This window comes from Microcebus murinus, chromosome 15 (assembly GCF_040939455.1).
Source record: "Microcebus murinus isolate Inina chromosome 15, M.murinus_Inina_mat1.0, whole genome shotgun sequence".
Taxonomy (NCBI): domain Eukaryota; kingdom Metazoa; phylum Chordata; class Mammalia; order Primates; family Cheirogaleidae; genus Microcebus; species Microcebus murinus.
Genome location: NC_134118.1, coordinates 24,295,382 through 24,318,614, shown reverse-complemented (window position 1 = coordinate 24,318,614; position 23,233 = coordinate 24,295,382). Strand labels below are relative to the sequence as shown.

Genomic DNA, 23,233 nt, shown 5'->3' with positions numbered 1-23,233 from the left:
GTAGGAAAGGCTGACTCTACCTCAGTTTCAAGGAGGAAGGATGCCCGACAAAGCTGTGTGGAAGATGTCCTCACAGAGAGCTTCCCCTGTGGGAACCCACCAAACTGAAGAGCAGCGCTTGAGGCAAGTCAAAGGGAGTAGGCCACCCCCCTAATCATGGAGGTGACCCTGCAACACCAGTGGGCCTACAAGTCAAGGCCTTGAGCCAAAGAAGATTATTGTCAAGCCTTAAGATCTAATGGACTTTGCCTTGCCAGGTTTTAGTCTTTATTACGGCTCATCGCTCCTTCCTTCTTTTCTATTTCTTCGTTTTGGAATGGGAAATCTCTATTCCACACCTGTCCCACCATTATATTTTAGAAAAATGTAACTTGTCTGGTTTCACAGGTTCACAGCTGGAGAGGAATCCACATCAGGATGAATTGTGCCTTGAGTCTCATCCATATCTGATTTAGATGATATTTAGATGAGACTCTGGACTTTAGAATTGATGCTAGAATGAGTTAAAACTTTGGGGGCCGTTTGGATGGAATGTATGGATCTTGCATGGAAGATGGATATAAGTTTTGGTGGGCCAAGGGTGGAATGTGTGGAACTGTGTCCCCCAAAATTCATATATTGCAGCCCTAAACCCCAATGTGACTCTATTTGGAAATAAGACCTTTAGGAGATATTAAAGTTACATAACTTATATTTATTTGACCTACTAACTCGATGAAATACAAAGTTTTGTTATTGGATCCCAGAGAATAATTCAAACTCAAGTCTTTATCTCCTTTCCTCACAATTAATCAGTTTATCAACTCCTATAGCTTTTTACCAAACCATCTTCCTACCTGTTCCTTTGTTTCACTTGTCATACTTTAAATCAAAAGTGTACTGGCTTTTTTTCTGGGCTTACAGTATAAACATATTGTTAAGATTTACCTCTCTTCCTTTAAAGAGGAATTTTCCCTAGAATCTAGTAGATTCTAGGGAAAATTACCTCTGGTGCTTCCCTTAAGTTCTTCAGAGTTTAGAATGCCATTAGTAACATTCTGCTATGTGGACAAAGTTCACTCATCATGTTTTTTTTCTTTTCTTCTTTTTTCCTTTTTTTTTACTGTTTCCATCTTTCTGACAATAATCTCTTAAGAGAGAGGTGGTTATAGAACATAGAAAAGCCGGCAGTTAGAAGTACTGGCTTCCTGTCGTTGGAATTTAGACAACAAATTTGGAACTTGTTTAAGTTCTGTTCCTTAGTTTCCTCATCTTTAAATTCAGAATAGAGCTAGAACCTGCCTCTAAGATTGCTGGATTAGGCCGGGCATGGTGGCTCTCACCTGTAGTCCTAGCACTCTGGGAGGCCAAGGCGGGTGGATCACTCGAGGTCAGGAGTTCAAAACCAGCTTGAGCAAGAGTGAGACGCTGTCTCTACTAAAAATAGAAAGAAATTAATTGGCCAACTAATATATATAGAAAAAATTAGCCGGGTATGGTGGTGCATGCCTGTAGTCCCAGCCACTCGGGAGGCTGAGGCAGAAGGATTGCTTGAGCCCAGGAGTTTGAGGTTGCTGTGAGCTAGGCTGACCCCATGGCACTCACTGTAGCCTGGGCAACAAAGTGAGACTCTGTCTCAAAAAAAAAAAAAAAATAAGATTGTTGGATTAAATAAATGAATATGCTGGAAGTACATAGAAATGTGCCTAGCATATAGTAAATGTCTAAATACATAATCTTTCTCGATCAGCCTATGTTCTAATTTCAAAATCCACACTGCCAAGGTAGGTTCTTTTCATGGCAAGGGAGCACAGGCATGCCTGAAGAGTTGGAAGCAGGAAAAGCAACACTGCCAAGGTCATGCACCTATTGGAAGCTGTGTTGAAAGGCAATGTGACACGTTAATCAAAAGGATCACAAAGCTGATATGAAGCAATTCTGACCTAAGGATCTATGTTCTCCAACATGAAGGAAATGCTGGGAGGAAAGCATCTAGTTCTCACAGCCCACAGGGCCCAGGAGCCTGGTGAGGCCAGACCTCCCAAGTCTGATGATTCAGCCCAGCTGTTAATTAGAGTCATTGTAACTTTAAAAACTTCTCCAGAAATTCTAACACGTGGCCATCAAGGTGATCACTTGTTTTTCTGCCACTTTGCCTTCACCTTAAGTCCTGGACACCCATGTCTTTTCCTTTGAGGGTGGCTGCAGTGGAAGGAGGTAGAGAGAGGCAGGAGGAGAAGAGACTGGACCCCCCCCCCCCAAACTGGTATCAGTATCTGGAAAGTAGGAGACCAGTCCACAGGAAGCATCTCCTTGGATTAAAAAAAAAAAAAAATTCTCTCCGGGTACACACTTGGGATTCCAGGTGAACAGCTTCAGTGGAACTCCAGGAGCATTGGACTAAGCGGCTGCATCTGCTTGGCTAGTCTGAGCAGTTGCACGATGAAGCGTGGGCAAGTCTTAACTCCCAAGTTGACTTGGTTAAGGTTTGCCCACTCTTATTCTCTGCTCACTCTTTTCCCTGCCAATGCACAAACCGAGTCATCATCCAGAAGAAAAACTTGCCGAGACTCAAATAATGGAGGAAAATCGGACCCTAACAGTTCTTGCACGGTTCCAGATTATCTCTTCTTGTGGTTGGAGCAGTTGTTTCCTGATTCCTAGGAGCAAAGGTTTGGGGGAGGCCTGTGGCCCTACTCTACCTGCTTTTCCGGTTGTGTTGGGAACCACAAGTCTCAAGACAATAATAGTATTAATTGCAGTTCGTTGAATGTCAAACTCTTCCAAGTTAAGGATATTAGGTTGTTTAACTGGCACAGTCTACACCCAATTTAACAGATAAAATTTGAGTTTCAGAGGTTAGAAATTGGCTGAACCTTACCACTGGCAAATGGAAGAGCTGCTATTCTAATCTACGTTCTATCGTAAAATATTACATACCAAATCCGAGGGACCAATTTTAGAGACTCCTTTCAATGTCCTGTTTAAATTTCAGACTACTTTGAACATTAACACAAGTAGACCTTAGAACTTAACAAAATTAGAAAAGGCGGACTGCCTGCAGCCTAAAACGAGGACAAATCCAAGGGAGTCTAAGCCAGAGAACTGTAAAGGTTACCGATCAGGTTGCCTTCAAAAACTTCTGAACACTTATTTAAAGGAATAAGAACGAAGGTTTCAAACCACAGGGCATCTCCGCATTTAAGCTGTAGTTAGGAATCCCTGACCATAGTCAACCATTCAACCTTGGAAAATGCGTCCAGAAGAGCACTTACTTCGTGAAGATATGAAGTACATGCAAACACTAGATCTTTATTTCCTACAGGTAAAGCTATTTTCCGTTTCTTAACACTCACCCTTACTCCAAAAATCTCAAAGCAGGAATATAACTGGCTATCCTAGCTTTAGTTATGGCTAACTTACCTTAAATACTTTTTCTTTGTATCTAAAACAGTGAGTTTAGCTCTTCCTTTGAGAGAGTTGGGGGGGCTCTGAAAAGAGCCTTTGGGTTTGATAGCCTTTCCGCAAGTTCAGATGCCTGTCAAATCACTTGCCCTTGGCCTTATGATGACTCTCGGTCTTCTTGGGCAGCAGCACGGCCTGGATGTTGGGAAGGACACCACCCTGTGCAATAGTTACACGACCAAGAAGCTTGTTGAGCTCCTCGTCGTTGCGGATGGCCAGCTGTAGGTGGCGCGGGATGATGCGCGTCTTCTTGTTGTCGCGAGCCGCGTTGCCCGCCAGCTCCAGGATCTCGGCGGTCAGGTACTCCAGCACCGCCGCCAGGTACACCGGGGCGCCGGCTCCGACCCGCTCGGCATAGTTGCCCTTGCGGAGCAGACGGTGCACTCGGCCCACGGGGAACTGAAGGCCGGCCCGAGAAGAACGAGACTTCGCTTTAGCGCGAGCTTTGCCTCCTTGCTTGCCTCGCCCAGACATCGCAAACGAAAAAAATAATTACACTCCTAAGATCACGAAAATAAGTGAGATCAGGAAGTATGTAAAACATGGCTGCTTTTATAGGTATTTTCTGGGGAGTAACTCCGATTATCTGATTGGTTAGGAGAGAGAGTAGACAAGTAGCCAATAGAAAAGCTGTATTTCCATACTTCATTTGCATAGTTCAGCCCCTGGATGACAGCTCCGCTGTTTGTCTTCCAATTAACTAAGCCGGCCTTTGAATCCCTCATTAGCATAAAAAGCCCTATAAGTAGCAGAAATCTGCTCACTTCACACACTTCTGGTGTTTTAAGATTTTAAAATGCCTGAGCCAGCTAAGTCTGCTCCTGCGCCGAAGAAGGGCTCCAAGAAGGCTGTGACCAAGGCCCAGAAAAAAGATGGCAAGAAGCGCAAGCGCAGCCGCAAGGAGAGCTACTCGGTGTATGTCTACAAGGTGCTGAAACAAGTCCACCCTGACACCGGCATCTCCTCGAAGGCCATGGGCATCATGAATTCCTTCGTCAACGACATCTTCGAGCGCATCGCGGGCGAGGCCTCTCGCCTGGCACATTACAACAAGCGCTCGACCATCACCTCCAGGGAGATCCAGACGGCGGTGCGCCTGCTGCTGCCGGGAGAGCTGGCCAAGCACGCCGTGTCCGAGGGCACCAAAGCAGTCACCAAGTACACCAGCTCCAAGTAAATTTGCCAAGTAAGCGTCTTTCCCTTTAATACCAAAGGCTCTTTTAAGAGCCACCCCCATATCCACAAAGAGAGCTGTGACCAGACAGTATATTCAGTTTGAGAGTTTGTTGGAAAGGGCTGGCAGTAAGCATTACTTTTTTAACTTTAAATGAATAGTGAGCCCTGAAAGGCAGTTAATCAAAATGAATGGTAACTAACAGCCTAAATTCAAAATGGAGCCAAGCGGCCATTTAATGACTAGACGCCACACACGTACTCGGCATTCCCACAAGAAACCGCACATTCCTATGACTTGAGAGGCTCATAGCTGTTACTGTTTACCCCTGCTAAAGCAAAGGCTGGTTGGAAGCTGGTGTCATTTACTTAGCGGACCGGAGTGAGAACTGGAGCAGGAACTTTTTTTTCCTACACACATTAACCCTTTTGTGTTCTTTTGGAGCACACATTTGTTCTTTAACAAGGCTGCATCTCCTGCCCTTGTAAACTGTTCTGGTAATAAAGTCTCTTAACCTAATTTTTCTTTCTCAATAGTTTTGTTAGTGGGACGAATGCAGTGCAGAACTAATGTTGACGTAAACCGTTGGCAGATGCTGCTTTATTTGTCGTAGTCCTCTATTCACTTGGCTTATCTACTTAAGATTCAAACCAACGCTTGTTTTTTTGAACCCCAGTGCTCAATCTCTGCCAAAATTTGTCTGGTGGTGTCTCAGCATTAAACCTTAAATTTAAATTTCGTAGGTGGCTGGCAAAATGCAAAAGTTGTTGAAAAGCTCTCATTTAGGAGAGGCCAGCTCAAAATGCTGGATGAATTGACAAGCCTCCACTGGAGACTGACTGAAGGCAATTAAGCTGGACAGAAGGTGGGAGAAAAGGAGGGAGTGAGTATCTGTTAAACTTGACACACTGTATGTCTCCTTAGAGAACTTTCCCCTCCAGGCCGCTTTGTAGGCTGGGAAATGCCATCTTCCCTGAAGCACTTTACTTATGATCTTTCTTTCTGGCGAAGATTTTAGTTGAAAGAGTAGAAGCACTCTATTTTATTCAAGCCTAGAACATATTTTCAGCTGTTAAGACTGAAATTTGCTTTCTTCATTAAAAATGAAAAATAACTTACTTTAAAAAGATTATTTTAAACAATTTTAGGTAAATACTATGTGATTTAGATTTAGAATATTATGGTAATTAAGGTGATAGCCCAGATGTTGGACACTGACAGATGTTTGTCACTCATGCTCCACAGCCAAACTCAAGATTTCCAGAGTCTCACAACTGAATTCTTTTTTCTATGCCACTAGTGGCCCTATTCAAGGCCTTGTGTTCAATCCTGAATAACCTACTCCTAACTGCCAACTGATCAGTTTAACCAAAAACTGCAAACAAGATTCACTGTTCTCAGACCAATTGCAACGTTTTTTGCCCTCTACCTTCACCTTTCTCTTATATAAATTCTGCTTTGCCGGTCTTGGATGAAATTTATTGCTTGTTCTCTCTTTGATACAAGTAAATGGTAGGCTGATCATTAACTCCTTGACCATTTATTTCTGGAGGTTCCACCAAGACATTGTTTACCTGACTCTTGCAATAAGAGCCAACAGAAATGTGTGGCCTGAAAGTACACTTTGTTGAGCCCTGGGCCCATTGAATTTTCTATCCACCTTACCCTGGCTTTTGCATACTAAAACTTTATTGCCCAAATTTGCTTCTTGTCTTGGTTATTCTGATTGCACTTGGCTGATTGGCTACATATTAATAGCAGTAGTGCCAGTTTAGTTAAGGTTTTATGGCCACATCATTAAGTGATTAGTCAGTGGCAAGGACAGGAAATCTGGTTCATTTATTAATCTTTTTTGGGTTATTTGTGTTTAAGGATGTTGATATTCTCTTTCTTTGAGAAGACAGGGTCAGAGATTTGTTTTTCTTTCTGGCCTTTAATGAAATCCACCATGTTTGGTGTTTTGTGTTTGTATGCCTCTTTCCTCCTTCCAAAACTTTTTTCATGTTTACTCATTCTGACTCCAAATAATTGTCAATATCTGCAAAAATAGCATTTATGTGTCAAAGATAATATAAAATGGCTGCTTATGGTAACTTTTGACTTTAAGAAAATGTTAGGAGTAACAAGAGACTTAGAACTAGACAGAAACCAAGGAAACTCAATGTCTTGTCTCTTTAAGTACTATGCCAAAGGCTCTAAAGGTTACAATTCAATAATTCCAAATTATTGTCCCTTCAGGCTCTTTAAGTAAGGTTAGAAATAAGAGAAGAGTTCGTGACCAGCCTGGGCAAGAGTGAGACCTTGTCTCTACTAAAAATAGAAAGAAATTAGCTGGACAACTAAAAATATATACCGGTAGAAAAGATTAGCTGGGCATGGGGCATACATGTAGTCCCAGCTACTCAGGAGGCTGAGGCAGTAGGATTGCTTGAGCCCAGGAGTTTGAGGTTGCTGTGAACTAGGCTGATGCCATGGCACTCCAGCCTGGGCAACAGAGTGAGACTCTGTCCCAAAAAGAAAAAAAGAAAGAAGAGAAGAAATATGATGTTATTATAAATTTGACAATTGAATCAGAAAAAAAAGTGCTTCCAATACCCATATAAAACAAAGACTTAGTATTTTCTAAATTGTAATGAGTTTATTGTAAGGCATATGGCGCTGAAAACCAGAATTTTCTATCATTCTTAGAAAGGAATCAGAGACATATTTATATTCTCAGCTGTTTATTAACTCTTTTACAGGAAAGTTTAGCTGTGAGTTTAATTAGTGGTCTTAGTTAACAGGGTAAAGTATAAGGAAAAAAAACCCAGAAATACTACACTATTTTTAAACAACTTAAACATTTTAATACTTGGTATATAATTTTATAGAGAAAAAACATAATATTTCTAATCAATATTACCTTTTTGACCAATTCTCTAGCTTACTTTTCAAAATAGTTTTTTTGTTATTATCATAATGTAAAATTATGTTACCATAATATTCCAGTGTACACAAGTCTAGGGTTCATTTTGTAAAAAACCCAAAAAACTAATTAATTTTAATTTGCTAAATATCTTCCACTAGGTTTACTGGTTATATGAATTAACATCACTTTATTTATAATTTTAAAATTATAAATTATCCATTATACTAATAGAATTAATTTTTATTGTCAATTGTTATATGTCACAAATTATAAGGTCTCACTCAATATGTCTGTCAGCTTGCATACTGAATTCACAATCTATGATAACTTTAAGAATTTAGATGAATATTAAATTGAGTAAATTAATGTTTAATCTTGGATACCTGGACAATTTCTAAATTGGAGGGACAAATATAAATCACTAAAAAGGTTACTCTTTGCCATTACCATCTTTACATAGTTTAGAACCATCAGTTAACAACTTAGAGAACATATGAGTGTCTTAGAAAAATGACAATAGATATTCTAGCTTTTGCCACTTTGAATTTGTAAAAGGAATATGTAATGTATATGTGTGGCCCCAGACAACCTGGCAGGTCTTGGGTGACCATCTACCTTTTTCCTTGTGCCTAAGGAAACACAGTTGCCTCCTTTGTATAATTTAAGAGCTGTTCATCCAAACAGCTCTGACTCTACCAGGTACTATTCTAGCTACAGAGAAACACACATGAGCCTACAACATAATGGCTATGTTTAGTCTTTATTTCTTAAGAAAATTTTTATTGTTAATGTAGTGTATTGAAATTAATATATTGTCATTCTAAATTAAGACTGCAATCTTTTTCTTGTTTTTATATACCATGATTGATGTTCATGTCTTAATATAATAACCTATTTTCTTACTTTATTTTTTACCCATACTAAATTCAAGCTCTAAATTCAAAGGAATAAACTATTAAGATGCATTTTACACTAAAGTTATCTCTGGATTTTCCTTGATAGTCACTGGGTAGTCAATGATTTATTCCCATACGTTAATGAAAGAAGAAGGATGCAAGGTAATTCAACATATTTGTATTTTTCACATTTCACTTGCAAAATTATTATTCAGTCTTTTTAATATAGCTCTTAAATGTTGTTCCAATCTAAATCCAGCTTCCAGACCTCCTTCTGATTAAGGTGACTCTCATGACTTTCTAACAGCTGTTATCCCACTAAATCTGTTTCATTCTGGTTTGTCTAATGTTCAACCCTAATTACAATCTGAAGAATAATCAAAGTATACATGTTACTGTTATGTGCTAACTTAAATATTCTATAAACAATAACTCAGTCCACGTAACAGCTCAGATATGAGAATGTCACTTTGCTCAATGCTTAACAACAGATATACTTACAGTGGATATGTCTGGAAATTGTTCATTACATTAACTTGTATGAGAACAAACGGATTTTCTAACTTATTTCAACAGCTCAATAAATATGGTGAAGGTGGATAATGATTCATGGAAAACAGAGGGACAACTAACAGAGGGAAATCTCAATAGTTAAAATTAAAGGCAATGCAAAAGAAAATGCCCTGAATTCTGTGCAAAAAATAGCTCTATACAAAACATAGCCCTAATGATTTATCTCCATTAGTAATATAATGATAATTGTCTAGTCTGATTTCCAAATTAAAAAAAAATAAAATCCAATATGACCAGCCCCCTTAACAAAAATGAACTATCTGAAATCTCATACTGCTTGGTGTCATCCAACGATCTCCAGACTTTATAATCATGTAACAAAAAATAACTCCAAGAGTAAAGACAAACTAGTTCAAATTTTATAAAAATGTTGATTAGCCCAAAGACTTAACAAGTAACTAAATCTTCCCTTATCTATAATTATAAATTGAAAAACTATAAAGTCAGGGCAGTACTTCAATGTCATACCTCAAGAAACACAATATTAGCAGGCTGGGTGCAGTAGCTCACACCTATAATCCCAGCAGTTTGGGAATTTGAGATATGAATTTTGTTTTCTTCAGCTAAGAATGCCTTCAATACTTTTAAATGATGAAGAAATGAGATCATAGGTAACCTACTTTAACATATATATAACAGTATACTTACTAGACAAATCACATCAGTCCACATCATTTCCTAACTACTGAGAAGATTGCACAAGATAATTTAAAGTAAAATTTGCCAAAGAGTTTAAATTTACTGTGCCAAAATTTTACTCTTAACCCTAGTAATAATGATAATGGTATAATGGTCTATACCCAAAGATACCTAAAAATTCTCACCATTTGAAATTGCACTAAAAGACCCATGTAACTTGGTTTTTCACCTCTTTTGACATGTTTCATCTTAGCTATACTGTCATATATACAACAAAGGCAAGCTACATTTCTAAAAAGCATATACACATACTATATAGCTAAAGACTATATTCAAAAAGACTCTAACAGATGTCAACTTTATAACAATGCTGGAAAGTGTCATTTTCAGAACTTTAGCAAAAATTGCTTTTAAGCGTCAGAACTGATGGATATGTGCTTCTCTGTGTAAACACAATTAGAATCCTACTTGGATATACACTTCCATTGGAAATAAAATTCTGAGACTTCAGAGACCTTCAGAATTCTGGAAGTAGGAAGTTCCGTCCTGAGAGACTATAGATCAAAATGAGGTCTAGAGTAACCAACCAACCTCTTTCTTCTTTTTCCTGTGGTACTATTCTGTTTTATTCTTTTCTCCTTTATTAGTCTTCCCAGAGTCTCAATCTTTAAGAGTGTGGCATGCTAACTTTTTATATGTTTTTCACAAAGACCTTTATACCTTGACTAAAAGTTTCAAAACAAGAATGTATGCTAGCTACATAATTTATTTCTGACTGTGGTCTGAAATAGAGTTGAAATAATCAGGAAAATTGAACTTGTTTAACTGAAGTTGAGCAAACTGACTTTGAGACCTATTTTCCTAAGATTAGCTAATTAATTTCTTAAAGGCAATAAGGATTTGAAATAGTTTTTATAATATTTGTGATTATACCCATTTAACTGTTTTTTGGCCCTTCTTTGTTTAATATACAGATGATTACATGTTGTTACAAAGCCATTGTCAATAAAAGACTAAAACCCACATGGTTGACTCACTCCTTTTTGTACCCAAAATGGGGAGTTGAGAACTCTGGTGCCAGAAATTTCTATCATAGCCCTCCTAAGAAATGTTCGAGTGTCAGTGGAAAATATTACAGAGACAGCCTGTCATGATGCTGCAGGCAGCCAATCTTAAGAGTTTCTAGAGAATCATTAATTGTTTTCTTTTAAAAATTTTCTTCATTTATTCAAGGACAGACTATCCATACCAAACTCTTTTCTACTGAAATTTATTATTTATGTCCTTATGTATGTCCTTAGGAATATGCCTTTAGAGCATATGGGCAAACAAAATATACCATTTCTAGAGAGTCTACAGGTTTTTCTCACTGTTTCTGTTATATAAGTTATTCTTTTTTTTAATTTTGTTGTATCAAATCAATTGATTCCTTGATATACTTTGTGAACAAGTAAACAGTGTGCTAATAATTAACTAAATGTGTTACTGTTTAACCAACTCAACCATCCTGAGCTTTTAGGGTGGTAATAATTACATAAACATAAAGATGAGATGAAAATAAAGTAGCAAATATAGAATATTTATCCCAGAAATGATATCATGCCAGTAACATGACTGCACAGCATTGCTCCATGATGAAAAAAGTGAAGTCTCTGAACACAGAATCTTCAAGTTTGACTCCCAGATCACTGGTTATTAGCTGTGAGACTTTGAGGTGAGTCATTTAATTTCTCTGTGCCTCACTATCCTCTTCTGTACCATGGGGATGGTGGCAATAACTGCTATATTCTAGAAGTGTGCCAGGAGTAAAGATCTTTAATGCTTATAAAGCACTGTTTGCTCCTGTTTGACAAATTTTATTTATAACCATCCTACACTCCTAAAAGAACTTGAAGTAGTTTATGACTTAAGACCTTGGTAGGAGTTGGCCTTTTGTAAATGATAGGAATTTCACAAATTGTTCGATATAAAAATTCCAACTGATTGTATTGTGTTTACCTTGGTCCAATAGGTTGAGGGAATAAAAGAGTGTATGTAATTAACACTTTGCCAGACAGTCTCAGTTGTTCTAAATTAAAAGATACTAAAAATTAGTTAGCTTTTCCAAATTTTCACCCTGTGCAATCCTGGCTGACTAAGCATAAAATTAAATTTGACAGAGTATACAGCTGTCTGTGACCTTTCCTGTGAAATATTCTAGGGTCTGACTGAATTCTTTGGGCTCTGAAAATCAGCTTGACATATTCTCAAGTACTGTGGGTTCATTATAAATTAGGAGAAAGGTAATAAATCTGGAGAATGAGCTTGTTTCTTTCTACCCCCAACCTCAGTTCTGAGAAGAATAAAATAATAATAGTAATGGGACTTTGTTTGGCTCATTTAAAGACTCGTGTAATATTATTATCAAATGAGCAGTCTGTAGAATAATTAATAGATAAGGCTACATCTGGCTGTGGTTGTTCATGCTTTGTTATTAGATCTCCTTGTTACTGGTTCAGAAGGGATAAAGGAACAAAAATGATGGTGCTCATCTCTTTCTTTCAGGAGACAGATATATCTACAGGAGCCAACCCTGGAGTAAAATCTTGTCCTTATCAGTTACAACCCTAGACTTGTCCTCTGACCATATCAAGTTCTCCCAACAGTAAAAGAATTGGATTCAAAAACAATAAGAATAAAGTTTTCTCACTTTTTAAAAAAATTTCTTTAACTTAATTTTTTTTTAATTACACTTGCCTGACTTGGAAAGAAAGTTTATTTTGTGGAGATGAGATCTCACTATTTTGCTCATGCTGATCTTGAACTTATGACCTCAACAATCCACCAACCTTAGCCTCACAAAGTGCTAGGATTACAGGGCGTGATCACCTTTCCCAGTCCTTACTTTTCTTTTCTCCCTCCTGTCTTCCCTTTCTCCCTTCCTTTATACCTTGTTCTTAATTTTCTTCTCACATTTTTCTCTACTATTATCAGCCCAAACTCAGCTACAGGATAGCACATAAAAATACTGAAAGGTATAATGCGCCCCTTTTATTGTTGGACTTTACTTAAACAATTGGAGTGATGGACCTTGAGTACTAGATTTTAAAATACCCACACATTTGGGCTTTAATGCACTGAAGTATATTTCTAAAAATTAAAAAAATAAAATTGTGTATTTAAGACTTCTACAGAGACAATACAGGCTTGCAATTTTGAATGGAAGAAAACCTGCTAGCCACAAGTGTGGCTCAAAGATGCCCAGCAGGCAGCAGCGTAAGAGCTTGGAGGGTAGAGTACTCAGGATTCTAGGATCTAAGAATCAGAGATTGAAGTTGGCCCAGTCAATTCTAGACATAAATAAGGCTGAGTGGATTGGGAATTTTAATCAGCTGAAAATGAGGAGAAGGGGCAAAAGGGTCTCCATCCTGCTTGCATTTGAGCTGGAGTGTCATGGGTGGCCTGGAATGGGCCTGAAAGAGCTTAATCTTGCCTTTAGGATACTCTAAACACAAACATGGCTTTTCCCCTGCCCATTCTCTGGGGCCTCTTGTGCTCCTATCTCTGCCATGCTGTGTACAGCAGCCACGTATACACACACCCAACTTTTCCTGGTTTCCTGATCTTCACATGTGCTGGACCTCCTTTTTTGATATATGTATATTTTTTCCGTTTCCTGTCTCAGAAACTCTTACTCATTCTGCAAGCATTAGCATGGGCATTGTATTCCCTAGGTGGTATCTCTGACCACCTCCTCCCAACGGCTTTGTGTAACCTTTGCACAATCTGCCCTCAATTGTCATTACTTGTCTAGTTGTCACGCTCAAAAGGTTCTGAGCTTTGATTTGGTTAACACAATATCCCTATCACTGAGCCACAGTTTTGTTATCACTGGGACACAAAAATGATCGAATTTATCAACTCATTCTATAATTTTTTTGCATACCTGCTATGTGTCAAGCACCATTCTACATGTGCATATGTCAGTGAAAAACATCACAAAGTCTTTACCCTCAGAAAGCTAGGACTCTAGTAGAGTAAGACAGAAAAACATAATAAATAAGCAAATATTTGGTCTATTACAAGGTGAGTGTCATGGAGAAAAACGAAAAAAAAAAAAAAAAAAAAAGCAGGATTAGGTAGGACTATGTAAGGGTGGAGGAATTGCATTGATGATCCAACAAATGAAATGCTAAGCATGAGACCCCAACAGCAGATGGTCTCTAGGGAACCAGCTAGTGTATAAAAAGTTTTGAGGTGCTGAGGTTTGCTAGGGGATAATATATGTTAATAATTGAATAAAAGACTAGATCTGGGAGTAAAGCCTGGGTAAGATAGACTGGTGGGGATCTGTGCTATTATGGATGGCCATGTTGAGTTTGTTTCAATAGATAAACCTCAGATCAAAACAAGGTAAGGAAGTAGGGAATGGTGGCAAGTGCCTGTGGTCCCAGCTACAAGGGAGGTGGAAACAGGAAAATCCCTCAAACCCAAGAGTTTGAGTCTGGCCTACGTAACACAGCAAGATACCATCTCTTAAACAAAACAAAACACAAAATAAGTAACACTTGCTGTTGTATTAAACCTACCCTGAAACTTAGGTCTAAACACAATAAAAGTTTATTATGTCATTATATTGTTTAATGCTCACTTCTATGATCTTTCAGGGACAAGGTCTCCATCCATCTTGTACCTTCAGCATCCTGGAGTTTCAAAGGTCTCTGCTGCAGCCTCAACATCTGGACCACAGACTGAAGAAGAAAGAAAAATTTATGAAACTTATGAAAGAGATTTTTCATAAGTCAGGCCTGGAAGTGGCACACATTATTTCTGTCCACCTTTGGACCAAAACTAAGTCACAGGCCCACTTACCCACCCGGGAAGCAGGGAATGCAGACTGGCTGTGTGCCCAGGCCAGAAAAACAAACAAGTCTTCATGGATGAATTTTCTGGCTGCAAATTCTGTCTGTCATCCTGCCCAGTTCTTTGTACTTCCCCTCTAATGCTTTTCCTTTTCCCTCTTCCTCTAACTCTCTGTACCTTTAAAAAGGTCTCACAATGACTTCTCATCAGCCGGTTACAATATCTAGCACAGAGAGAATGTAGACAGAGTCTTGGGAGGATCTAAGGAGGGGTTTCTTCCCTCTCATTCTGAAGTACCATCATCTGGCTCTTATACCTTCAGCTGCTCAGAAGCCATCTTCAATGCCTGTCTCCTTGGAAAAGGACAAAGTCCTTACCCTCATGGAGCCTACATCTCAGCTGGGGAAAATAGTCAGCAAACAATAGTTATTATAAGTAATTATATAGAATGTAAGAAAGGGTAAGTGCTAGGAAAAGGGGAAAGGGAAAGCAGGAAAGGGGGATTAGGCATAGTAGTAAACATGATAATATTCATATTAACATTTAATGTAAATGCTTAATATAACAATAGTAGCTGGCCCTTTGTATGTATCAGGCACTATTCTAAGCAGTATACTGTATTAACTCAAGAAAAGTACATAAGAATCCCTGCAAGGATAAACAAGTAGTAAAGAAAATAAGAGAAATCAAAGCCCCATTGGTTCTACCTCTGAACTATTTTGAGTACCTTTCCCTCATTCTCTAGTACCATTGTCACTGCCCTCATTAGGGGTGTGAGCTTCTGAGGGTAGGTGTAAAGTGAGTATGAGCACATGGTGGGAGAGCTGTGGTTTCCTCAAGCACAGTCCTTAAATTTGGTGCCTTTTCAACAGTATTTAAAAGAACATGTGACACTTGAAATTGTTAAGACTACTATATTTGAACCAACCATGAGTCTATTATAGATACCTTTGGAACATCACACCTTGAGTCAGCAGAGGTGGTCAAAGGTTTGTTGGAGACACCATGCCGCTCATCAACTAGACAGAGAGGACTGCCTCCCCCATGCCCACCCCCACTACCATCGTCGGGCTTTGTTTCCAGGGAGATCTTTTTTAAAGCCTACCTAAATGTGACTTTGACTACTGTTTTTCAAGTACATGCAAAAGAGATAGCAAAAGCCTCTGTCTTTATAAAGTAAAGTGATGTCTGGGTGTTAGCTGTGTGAAGCTTGAATCACAATTATAAGCCTTCAGATTAGCTGAATGTGTGAACACTTGTCACAGAAACCTCTACCTCCTAGCCAGACTAATGTATCAGCCCACAGGTATTAAAGGGGATTCCCTATTAAGCAAACCCTTCATTCATTTCCCTGCATTGGATTTGGACACACGGAGAGCATAAAGTTTTACCTTTATTAACTTGTCAAGATGAGGTGGAAAATGTATTTTGTAACACTCCAAGAAACATACTAAATGTTTATTTGGGTGATTTTCCACTAGGTATACTTCATTTAGCTTTACTTATTTTAAAGGAAGGTGGAGGTGAGGGACATGGGGGTGACTTCCTCTGCCAGCAGTACAGAGGGATGAGCTGATGAGAAGGGAAGTTTCTGGAAACTGTTACAGCTGCCCCATGTGGGAATAAAAAGCATAAGCTCTATAACCTGTTGTCATGTAGGGACCTTCCGTATCCCTCATAGGCAGCTCCCCAGGGCTCACCACCAAACAGATGTTCCCATCTTGGACAATCCTTACCACCTGGACTTTGTCGCTATGTCTCCTTTATGAAAGTCCTAATTCTTTTTCTCATCTGACAAATTCCTATCCTTCAAGACTTAGATCAAATGGAACTTCCAGGACACTGACTCAGTCACAATGAATGTGACCTGTATTTAAGAGAATATCCAGACTCCAGCGCTAGAGTGTGGGTTTACTGCAGAGGCTGTGCTACCTGGGAAGCTCAACCTCTCTGTGCCTTAGTTTCTCATCTATAAAGCAAGTAGAATGACAGCAGCTACCCATAAGTTGTTGTAATGACTAAATACATTGATATCTATAAGGTGCTTAGAACACTGCCTGGCATGGAGGAAACACCCAATGAACATTAGCCACCATCATTATTATCGTTATTCTCAGAGTCAAGTACAATATCAGATGTCTAGTGAATTACAGAAGTGAATCAATAAATCTCTCTCTTTTTACATGAGGAGGCAACAGCCTTTAGACATGTTGTTTTCACTACTTGTCACTGCTAGACACTATTTTATCTCACAAATAAACCAATGAACTTGAGTGATACTAGAAGAGGATAAACAAAGGTATTTTTTTGAACAATCAAGGAAGGACCAATAAGCACCTGGCTAAAACATTAGCTTTTTTTTTCCCTGAGTATAAAAATATTAAATGTTCATTTTAAAAATTTGTGAAAAGAGAAACATATGAAGAAAAAAAAGTAACTCCTATTCTTTTTATATGCTTGCAAGATATATGTATACAAGAATATGAATACATATGTTGTACATACAATAAATATATATCATATATAAAGCAAATGTAGCTGTCATGCTATATATATTTAGGTAACTAAATATTCTGAGAAATAATTTTTATGGATTTGTAATATTTATTTATGAATGTGTCAATACTTATATGATTCTGTTATTGGTTATTTCAATTGAATCTCATTTTTATGCATTATAGGTCATACAGATCATGTATCTTTGTACGTAAATATTTGTTCAAATATTTGATTATTTCCTTAGGATAGACTTCTCAAAGTAGAAAATACTAAATCAGAAGTGAAAAGCATTTTCTAACGTCCTTAACATATACACTGCCGAATTACACTTCAGAAGAACTATGCCAATTTACAATCTCAACATAATATGGAAATTCCTGTTTTATAGCATTCATACTTACAAAGACTTTTTTTTGAAGCATTGTCAACCCAACTGCCTCCCCTCCAAAAAAACTCAAATTAAATTTCCTTCATTATTAGCAAGGGTCGTTTTACCCCATGTTTTTATCTGATTATTCCATATTCCAGATTGCAGTACAATAGAAAATTCACCCAAATTCTAATGCTTGTGTCTCTTTGCTTTCAAAAACTGGCTCATGTAGCTTGGAAAAATTATTCCAGTCATCCAGCAATAAGCTGATCATAGACACATTTTGAACATTAGTCTGTGTGGCTAGCATTATACATATTAGTCACAAATTAAGAAATACCATGATGTGGGTATGTGTCTTTTTCTTTTTTATTTCAGAATATTACAGGGGTACAAATATTTTGGTTATATGGATTTCTTTTGTACTGCTTGAGTCAAAGTTATAAGCAGGCCCATCACCCAGGTAGTGTACATTGTACCCATTAGGTATGATCTCACCCATCCCTTCCTCCCCAGTCTCACCTGCTTGATTTCTGTTGAGTTTTACTTCCATCTGTGCACATGAGTGCCGATCAGTTAGTTCCAATTTAATAGTGAGTACATGTTATGTTTGTTTTTCCAGTCTTGTAATAGTTCACTCAGAAGAATGGTCTCTAGTTCCACCCATATTGTTACAAAAGGTATTAATTCATTTTTTATGGCTGAGTAGTACTCCATGGTATACATATATTACATCTTATTAATCCACTTATGCACTGATGGGCACTTGGGTTGATTCCACATCTTTGCAATTGTGAATTGTGCTACAATAAACATTACAGGAAAGTATCTTTTTGATAAAATGACTTTTTGTTCTATGGGTAAATACCCAGTATTGGGATTGCTGGATCAAATAGTAGGTCTACTTTTACTTCTTTGAGGAATCTCCATACTAGTTTCCATAGAGGTTTTACTAGTTTGCAGTCCCACCAACAGTGTGTAAGGGCTCCTTTCTCACATGAACAGAAGCTTTTCAAAAGAAGATAAACTAATGTCCAATAAACATATGGCTCAATATAACTAATCATCAGAGAAATGCAAATCAAAACCACAATGAGATATCACCTAACCCAGTAAGAATGGCTTTTATCAAACAGTCTCAAAACAATAGATGCTGTCATGGATTTGGATATGTCTTTACTTACAAATAAATAACTAATAAGAGAGGTCGAAATGTCAGGAAGAACAGGAATAAGATTACCTAGATGGCTCCCCCAGCTGTATTTTCCAGCTCTGCAAATAACTTCTCTTCCAGGTCAGATATTTTCAGTGCATCCTAATTAAGTGGTGGCCTTAAGCTTGGTTCCTCTCTCCTCTTAGATGTTTTCCAGGACTCTGGAAGATGTGTAGTTTACAAAAGAGCAAGAGAAACCTTCTGAATGAATCATTTGGATTCATCCAACAATAGAGAGGACAGTATTCCTGCCATCTCTCAAAGTGACTGCCTTGAGACCCTGAGACAATTATTACCCTTGACAGTGATTTAGGCACCTAATAATTGTTGTCATTGCATATGTTAGATCTGATCTGCTAAAATAAATGGCAATTTCTTTAGTTTATTGATCAAATAATATTTTTTAGTTAAAATATGATTTTTTTTGTTCCTCAGCCCTGAAACAGCATCATACCTGCATTTAATATTCAATAAATACTTGACTTTTGGAGAATTTTAGAGATGATTTTTACAAAACATGGAATTGTTCACATAACCTTTCTACAATACAAACAAATTCGTTACTCAATAGTTCAACAAAATAAAGCAATCAAAATAATTCAAAAATGATGAAATCAGATGAACTGAGAGTTAAGGCTGATCTGTGAAATAATGTCTGTGAAGATTGCAAACAAAATATAAAGTTCAAAAATAGTTCTTGAAAAAGGAACAAGCATATGAATAGGAAGTACTAGTTTTAAAAAGTAGGTCTAAATATCAGAAGAAGTGAATACAGGAGTGGAGCAAGTGAGACCCTGCTAATCTCACAGAGCACAGCAAAATTAATTGATGCCTTTATTTTATGTGCACACACACACACACACACAGAAATAAAAATATGTGAAAATATTACCAAAAATTACAGACTAGAATGTAAAATTAATATTAAAAATAGGCTGTACACTTTTCATATCACCAGAGATATGAATTTATTATTTACTTTTTTAAAGAAATAGTTCCTTTTATTTTCTTTGTGACTGCATTCATTGATTTACTACTGAGAAGTTACAGATGCCAATCAAAATTTATCTAAGATAATGTTTATGGGAGCTTTATTTCAATAATGAAAGTTCAGAGGACCGAATTTCCCACAATAGAGAATTTTTAAAAATAAAATTCTATTTTATGTATTAAAAATATAAATATTTTACAAATAAAAATACATGTGTATTGCTCCACACACAAAAAAAGGTTATTTAAAAATGTTATCATATGAACATATAAGTCCTGACATACTAAGTGAAAAAGGAAAAAAAAGACCCCAATATATGTAATATTTGCAGCTACTGCGGAGAGCCCCAAGAATGAGAGGAAAAGAGGGGCAAAGCCTTTTAAGGCGGGACTTCTTGACTTAAATCCTAGTTGTCCTGCCTGCTCACTGGCTCTAAGATCTTGAGTAAGTCCCATGATATTCCTGTGCCTCGGTTTCTTCATCTATAAAATGAATTTCAACATTTTGGGGAAGAGAAAGAGAAAAACTTAGGACAATGACTGGCACAGGCTAAGCACTGTATACTATACGTGTGTGCGTGTGTGTGTACAAGTTATTTGTTTTTATGGTACCTTTTTAGTCTAATGCAAAATATGAATCATGGTTCTTTTTCTGGGTCTTAAATTATGGAATCTAAGAATTGTCTAAATTCTCCAATTCTGTTAGTATTAAAGCATGGAACGATATGTTTGGTTAACTTGTAAATATAAAGATCAACCTGAGCCACAATTTGACCCCTAAGGCACTTACAATTAATGATACAAACACTCAGGGATTACCAAGGGTCAGAGAAACCAAGTAAGTATAAAAACAAAGAGTTCTTGGAAAGATGTACCTGTAGTCTCTATCAAGAGAAATATTTCCATGCTGAGGGTCATAGTGCATTAGTATGTTGTGAAGTCAGTTTCATGATTTGCAACCAGTGTTTTTTTAAAAATGAAATAGACTAGTAGTGTTGTTTTCTGAATTTTTGTTTCAGGTGTTTGTGTGTGTGAGTGTGTATATGTTTGAGATAGAAAGAGAAAAAGAGACTTTTCTACCTCACTTTACAATCAGAAGGTAGAAGTCTCATCCTTTGGCTTTTGCTTCAGAAATATTTCAAATATAGACTCACCCTCCCCTTTCCCACCCCGTGCCTCAGGCAAATCTTTTGGCAATCTGACACTACTGCAATAGACTCCGAAGCTGGGCCTTCTCACTAATGATTTACGCAATAATTCTAAACCCAAGACAACTACAACAATAACAATACAACAAACTCTTCAATTAAAAACCTCTTATGGCTCCCTGGCTCACAGAAGAACTACCAAATTTGTCACAGGAGTATTTGGGGATCTTCACAAAATGGCCCTTACAAAGGGTTTCCCTTTGCTGAAACCCTAAGGCTCTGGTCACCCTACACTGCTCCGTCAGCATCCTCCAGAAAGGCCTTGGCCTTCACGAGCGAACTCTTAACTCCAGACTTCTCATAAAGGCCAGTCGAAGCTGGCCTCAGGGGAGCATACTGGACATTTTCTCAACAACCCTTTTCCCACAGCTCTGCATCCACGCTTGCCAGCCCCATCTTAGATCAGGTCCTGTGGTTTCTCCTGGATTCTTCAGGCAAGGGTTCCTGCCTCAAGTTTTATAGTTCATTGAGGGGAGGCACTGTGTCTGTTTATCTAAGGGAAAAGGGGAATGGAGGGGAGTTGAATAAAGGAAACCAGAAGCAAAACTCAGTTGAAGATACCAGACCTGAGGGTGGACTGATTTTGGCCAAGCAGATACCATCCTTGAGTCTTCTATAAAGCTCAGAGACAGGGAAGTGGCTTTAATCACAGACCACCCATGTGCCTTATAAACTCTGGTTTATTAGATTGCACTTACCTAAATATGGTCATCCTCTGAAGTTTTTAGACAATTCTATACATATAACTCCGCAGTGAGACAGCTAAGAGATCTGTGTTACTTCCCTCACATATATAAATTATTTTCAATACAATCATGGCATGAATAATTTATTTTCTCCACCCATTGGAAGCCACCCATTTAGAAGACCACTCAGAAGAGATGAGATAAGTCTCCTGCAAAAAATTACATTTGATTTTACAAGGAAAAGAGGAAGTTTTGTTCTTGGCCTTGAATTTGGCTGAAAATCGAGGGCTTTCTTGAATAGTTTTGGCATGCAGGGTCATTTTTCATTAAAAGGTGAAAAGGTATGTAAAATCTGAGTCCCCACGGATCATTCAGCAGTAGAACCGAGGAGATTAGGTACAGAGGAGTTTTGCAGGATTCAATTTTTCGGGGTAAAAGAAACACAAATGCTCCTCCTCTGAGGGGCGGGGGCGGTGCCTAGGCAATGCACCAATCACAGCGCGCCTTGCCCTATATAAGGCCCTGAGGCCCCGCGGCAATTTACGCTTCTCCGTGGTTATTACTTTCTCTTCTTCGGTGCTGGGATGTCTGAAACGGCTCCTGCAGCTGTAGCCGAGTCTGTTCCTGCTACTATGGAGAAGTCTCCAGCCAAGAAGCGAGGGAAGAAGGCAGTTGGTCTGTCGGGCGCAAGTCGCAAGGCCCCAAATCCTTCTTTGTCTAAGTTGATAATTGAAGCTCTGTCTGTGACACAGGACCGAGTGGGCATGTCGCTGGCTGCGCTCAAGAAGGCGCTGGCGGCCGCTGGCTATGACGTGGAGAAGAATAACAGCCGTATCAAGCTAGGCCTTAAAAGTTTAGTGAGCAAGGGGGTTCTGGTGCAGACCAGGGGTACCGGTGCCTCTGGCTCCTTCAAGCTCAGCAAGAAGGCTGCGCCTGAACCCACCAAGGGCAAAGTCAAGAAGTCAGCTTCTAACAAGACCAAAAAGTTGTCTTTATCTAGGGATTCAAAACCATCAAAGAGTGTCAAGGCCAATAAGAAAGCCAAGAAGCCGAGGGCGGCAGCTGCAGCTAAAAAAGCTGTGAGGAGCGGAAGGAAGGCTAAAGGAACCAAAGCCAAGCAACAGCGGAAGAGCCCAGCAAAGGCGAGGCCTGGGAAGCCCAAAGCTGCGAAGCCAAAATTGACCCAGCATAAAGTCAATCCTAGAAGGGCAGCATCTAAGAAGTGAAGAGCTTCCTCAAGCCAATTTCCAAAGAACCCAAAGGCTCTTTTAAGAGCCACCCAAGTAACTTCAAAAGAGTGTGACACTGGATATTTCTATAAGTCAGCCTAACTCACAACAAAAGTTAGACTGACGGGGTAAAATAAATGGTTTCCTGTTACGCATATAATGCAAACAGGTCCAGAAACTAAAATACTTGGATGTGCAATCCAGAGAAACTAAATTGTGTTCTGGAATAGGACTTGTCTAAATTCTGGAAATACAAAATGTTTAGGAAGGGAGTGGAATTTATTTGCCTGAACATACATAGCTTGATTTGCTTATTTATTTTTGTATTTATTTTTAAAACTTAAGTGCTGCATTCCAGTCTGCCTTTTCCTGTGGTATCATAACAGATTTTTTAACATGGTGTACACAGACTTCAAAGGGGTTTTTGACCCCTTAAAGTGTCCCAGAATATGGGTTAGGAAATTTCTTTTTATTCTTCTATTTCCATTAACCTTTACCTAAAATTTAGAATTTCCTAACATTGGGACTGATAGAAATCAGAAATATTTTCAGTAAAGTTACA

The 23,233-nt window shown here is 38.3% G+C and overlaps 3 protein-coding genes across 5 annotated transcripts; 2 read left to right on the top strand and 1 right to left on the bottom strand.

The window, feature by feature from the left end:
- Window positions 1–299: 299 nt before the first annotated feature.
- On the bottom strand, window positions 300–3,994 carry LOC105858298 (histone H2A type 1-C). Its single transcript, XM_012741328.3, has 2 exons — window positions 3,403–3,994; window positions 300–1,416 (listed from the first exon to the last, which is right to left on the bottom strand). The coding sequence occupies exon 1, from the start codon at window positions 3,916–3,918 to the stop codon at window positions 3,526–3,528; it is 393 nt and encodes a 130-aa protein (XP_012596782.1). The 5' UTR covers window positions 3,919–3,994; the 3' UTR covers window positions 300–1,416; window positions 3,403–3,525.
- Window positions 3,995–4,192: 198 nt separating this feature from the next.
- On the top strand, window positions 4,193–15,674 carry LOC105858301 (histone H2B type 1-C/E/F/G/I). 3 transcript variants are annotated; one of them, XR_012923225.1, is made up of 2 exons: window positions 4,193–5,115; window positions 14,281–15,674. XR_012923225.1 is itself a non-coding variant. In XM_012741332.3 (2 exons), the coding sequence occupies exon 1, from the start codon at window positions 4,241–4,243 to the stop codon at window positions 4,619–4,621; it is 381 nt and encodes a 126-aa protein (XP_012596786.1). In that variant the 5' UTR covers window positions 4,193–4,240; the 3' UTR covers window positions 4,622–4,630; window positions 14,281–15,674. The 3 variants fall into 3 exon arrangements, 2 of the variants coding, with proteins under 2 accessions (XP_012596786.1, XP_075866629.1); XM_012741332.3 differs by having other exon boundaries at window positions 4,193–4,630; XM_076010514.1 differs by lacking the exon at window positions 14,281–15,674 and adding an exon at window positions 12,179–12,335 and having other exon boundaries at window positions 4,193–4,630.
- A 6,336-nt stretch (window positions 15,675–22,010) lies between these two features.
- Window positions 22,011–22,695, top strand: H1-6 (H1.6 linker histone, cluster member). The gene has a single exon (XM_012741317.2). It carries the CDS (start codon window positions 22,027–22,029, stop codon window positions 22,666–22,668), a length of 642 nt encoding a protein of 213 aa, XP_012596771.1. The 5' UTR covers window positions 22,011–22,026; the 3' UTR covers window positions 22,669–22,695.
- Window positions 22,696–23,233: the final 538 nt, after the last annotated feature.

Bases quoted from the DNA above. Each gene is read 5' to 3' on its own strand.
- H1-6 (XM_012741317.2), top strand. From the start codon at position 22,027: ATGTCTGAAACGGCTCCTGCAGCTGTAGCCGAGTCTGTTCCTGCTACT.
- LOC105858298 (XM_012741328.3), bottom strand. From the start codon at position 3,918: ATGTCTGGGCGAGGCAAGCAAGGAGGCAAAGCTCGCGCTAAAGCGAAG.
- LOC105858301 (XM_012741332.3), top strand. From the start codon at position 4,241: ATGCCTGAGCCAGCTAAGTCTGCTCCTGCGCCGAAGAAGGGCTCCAAG.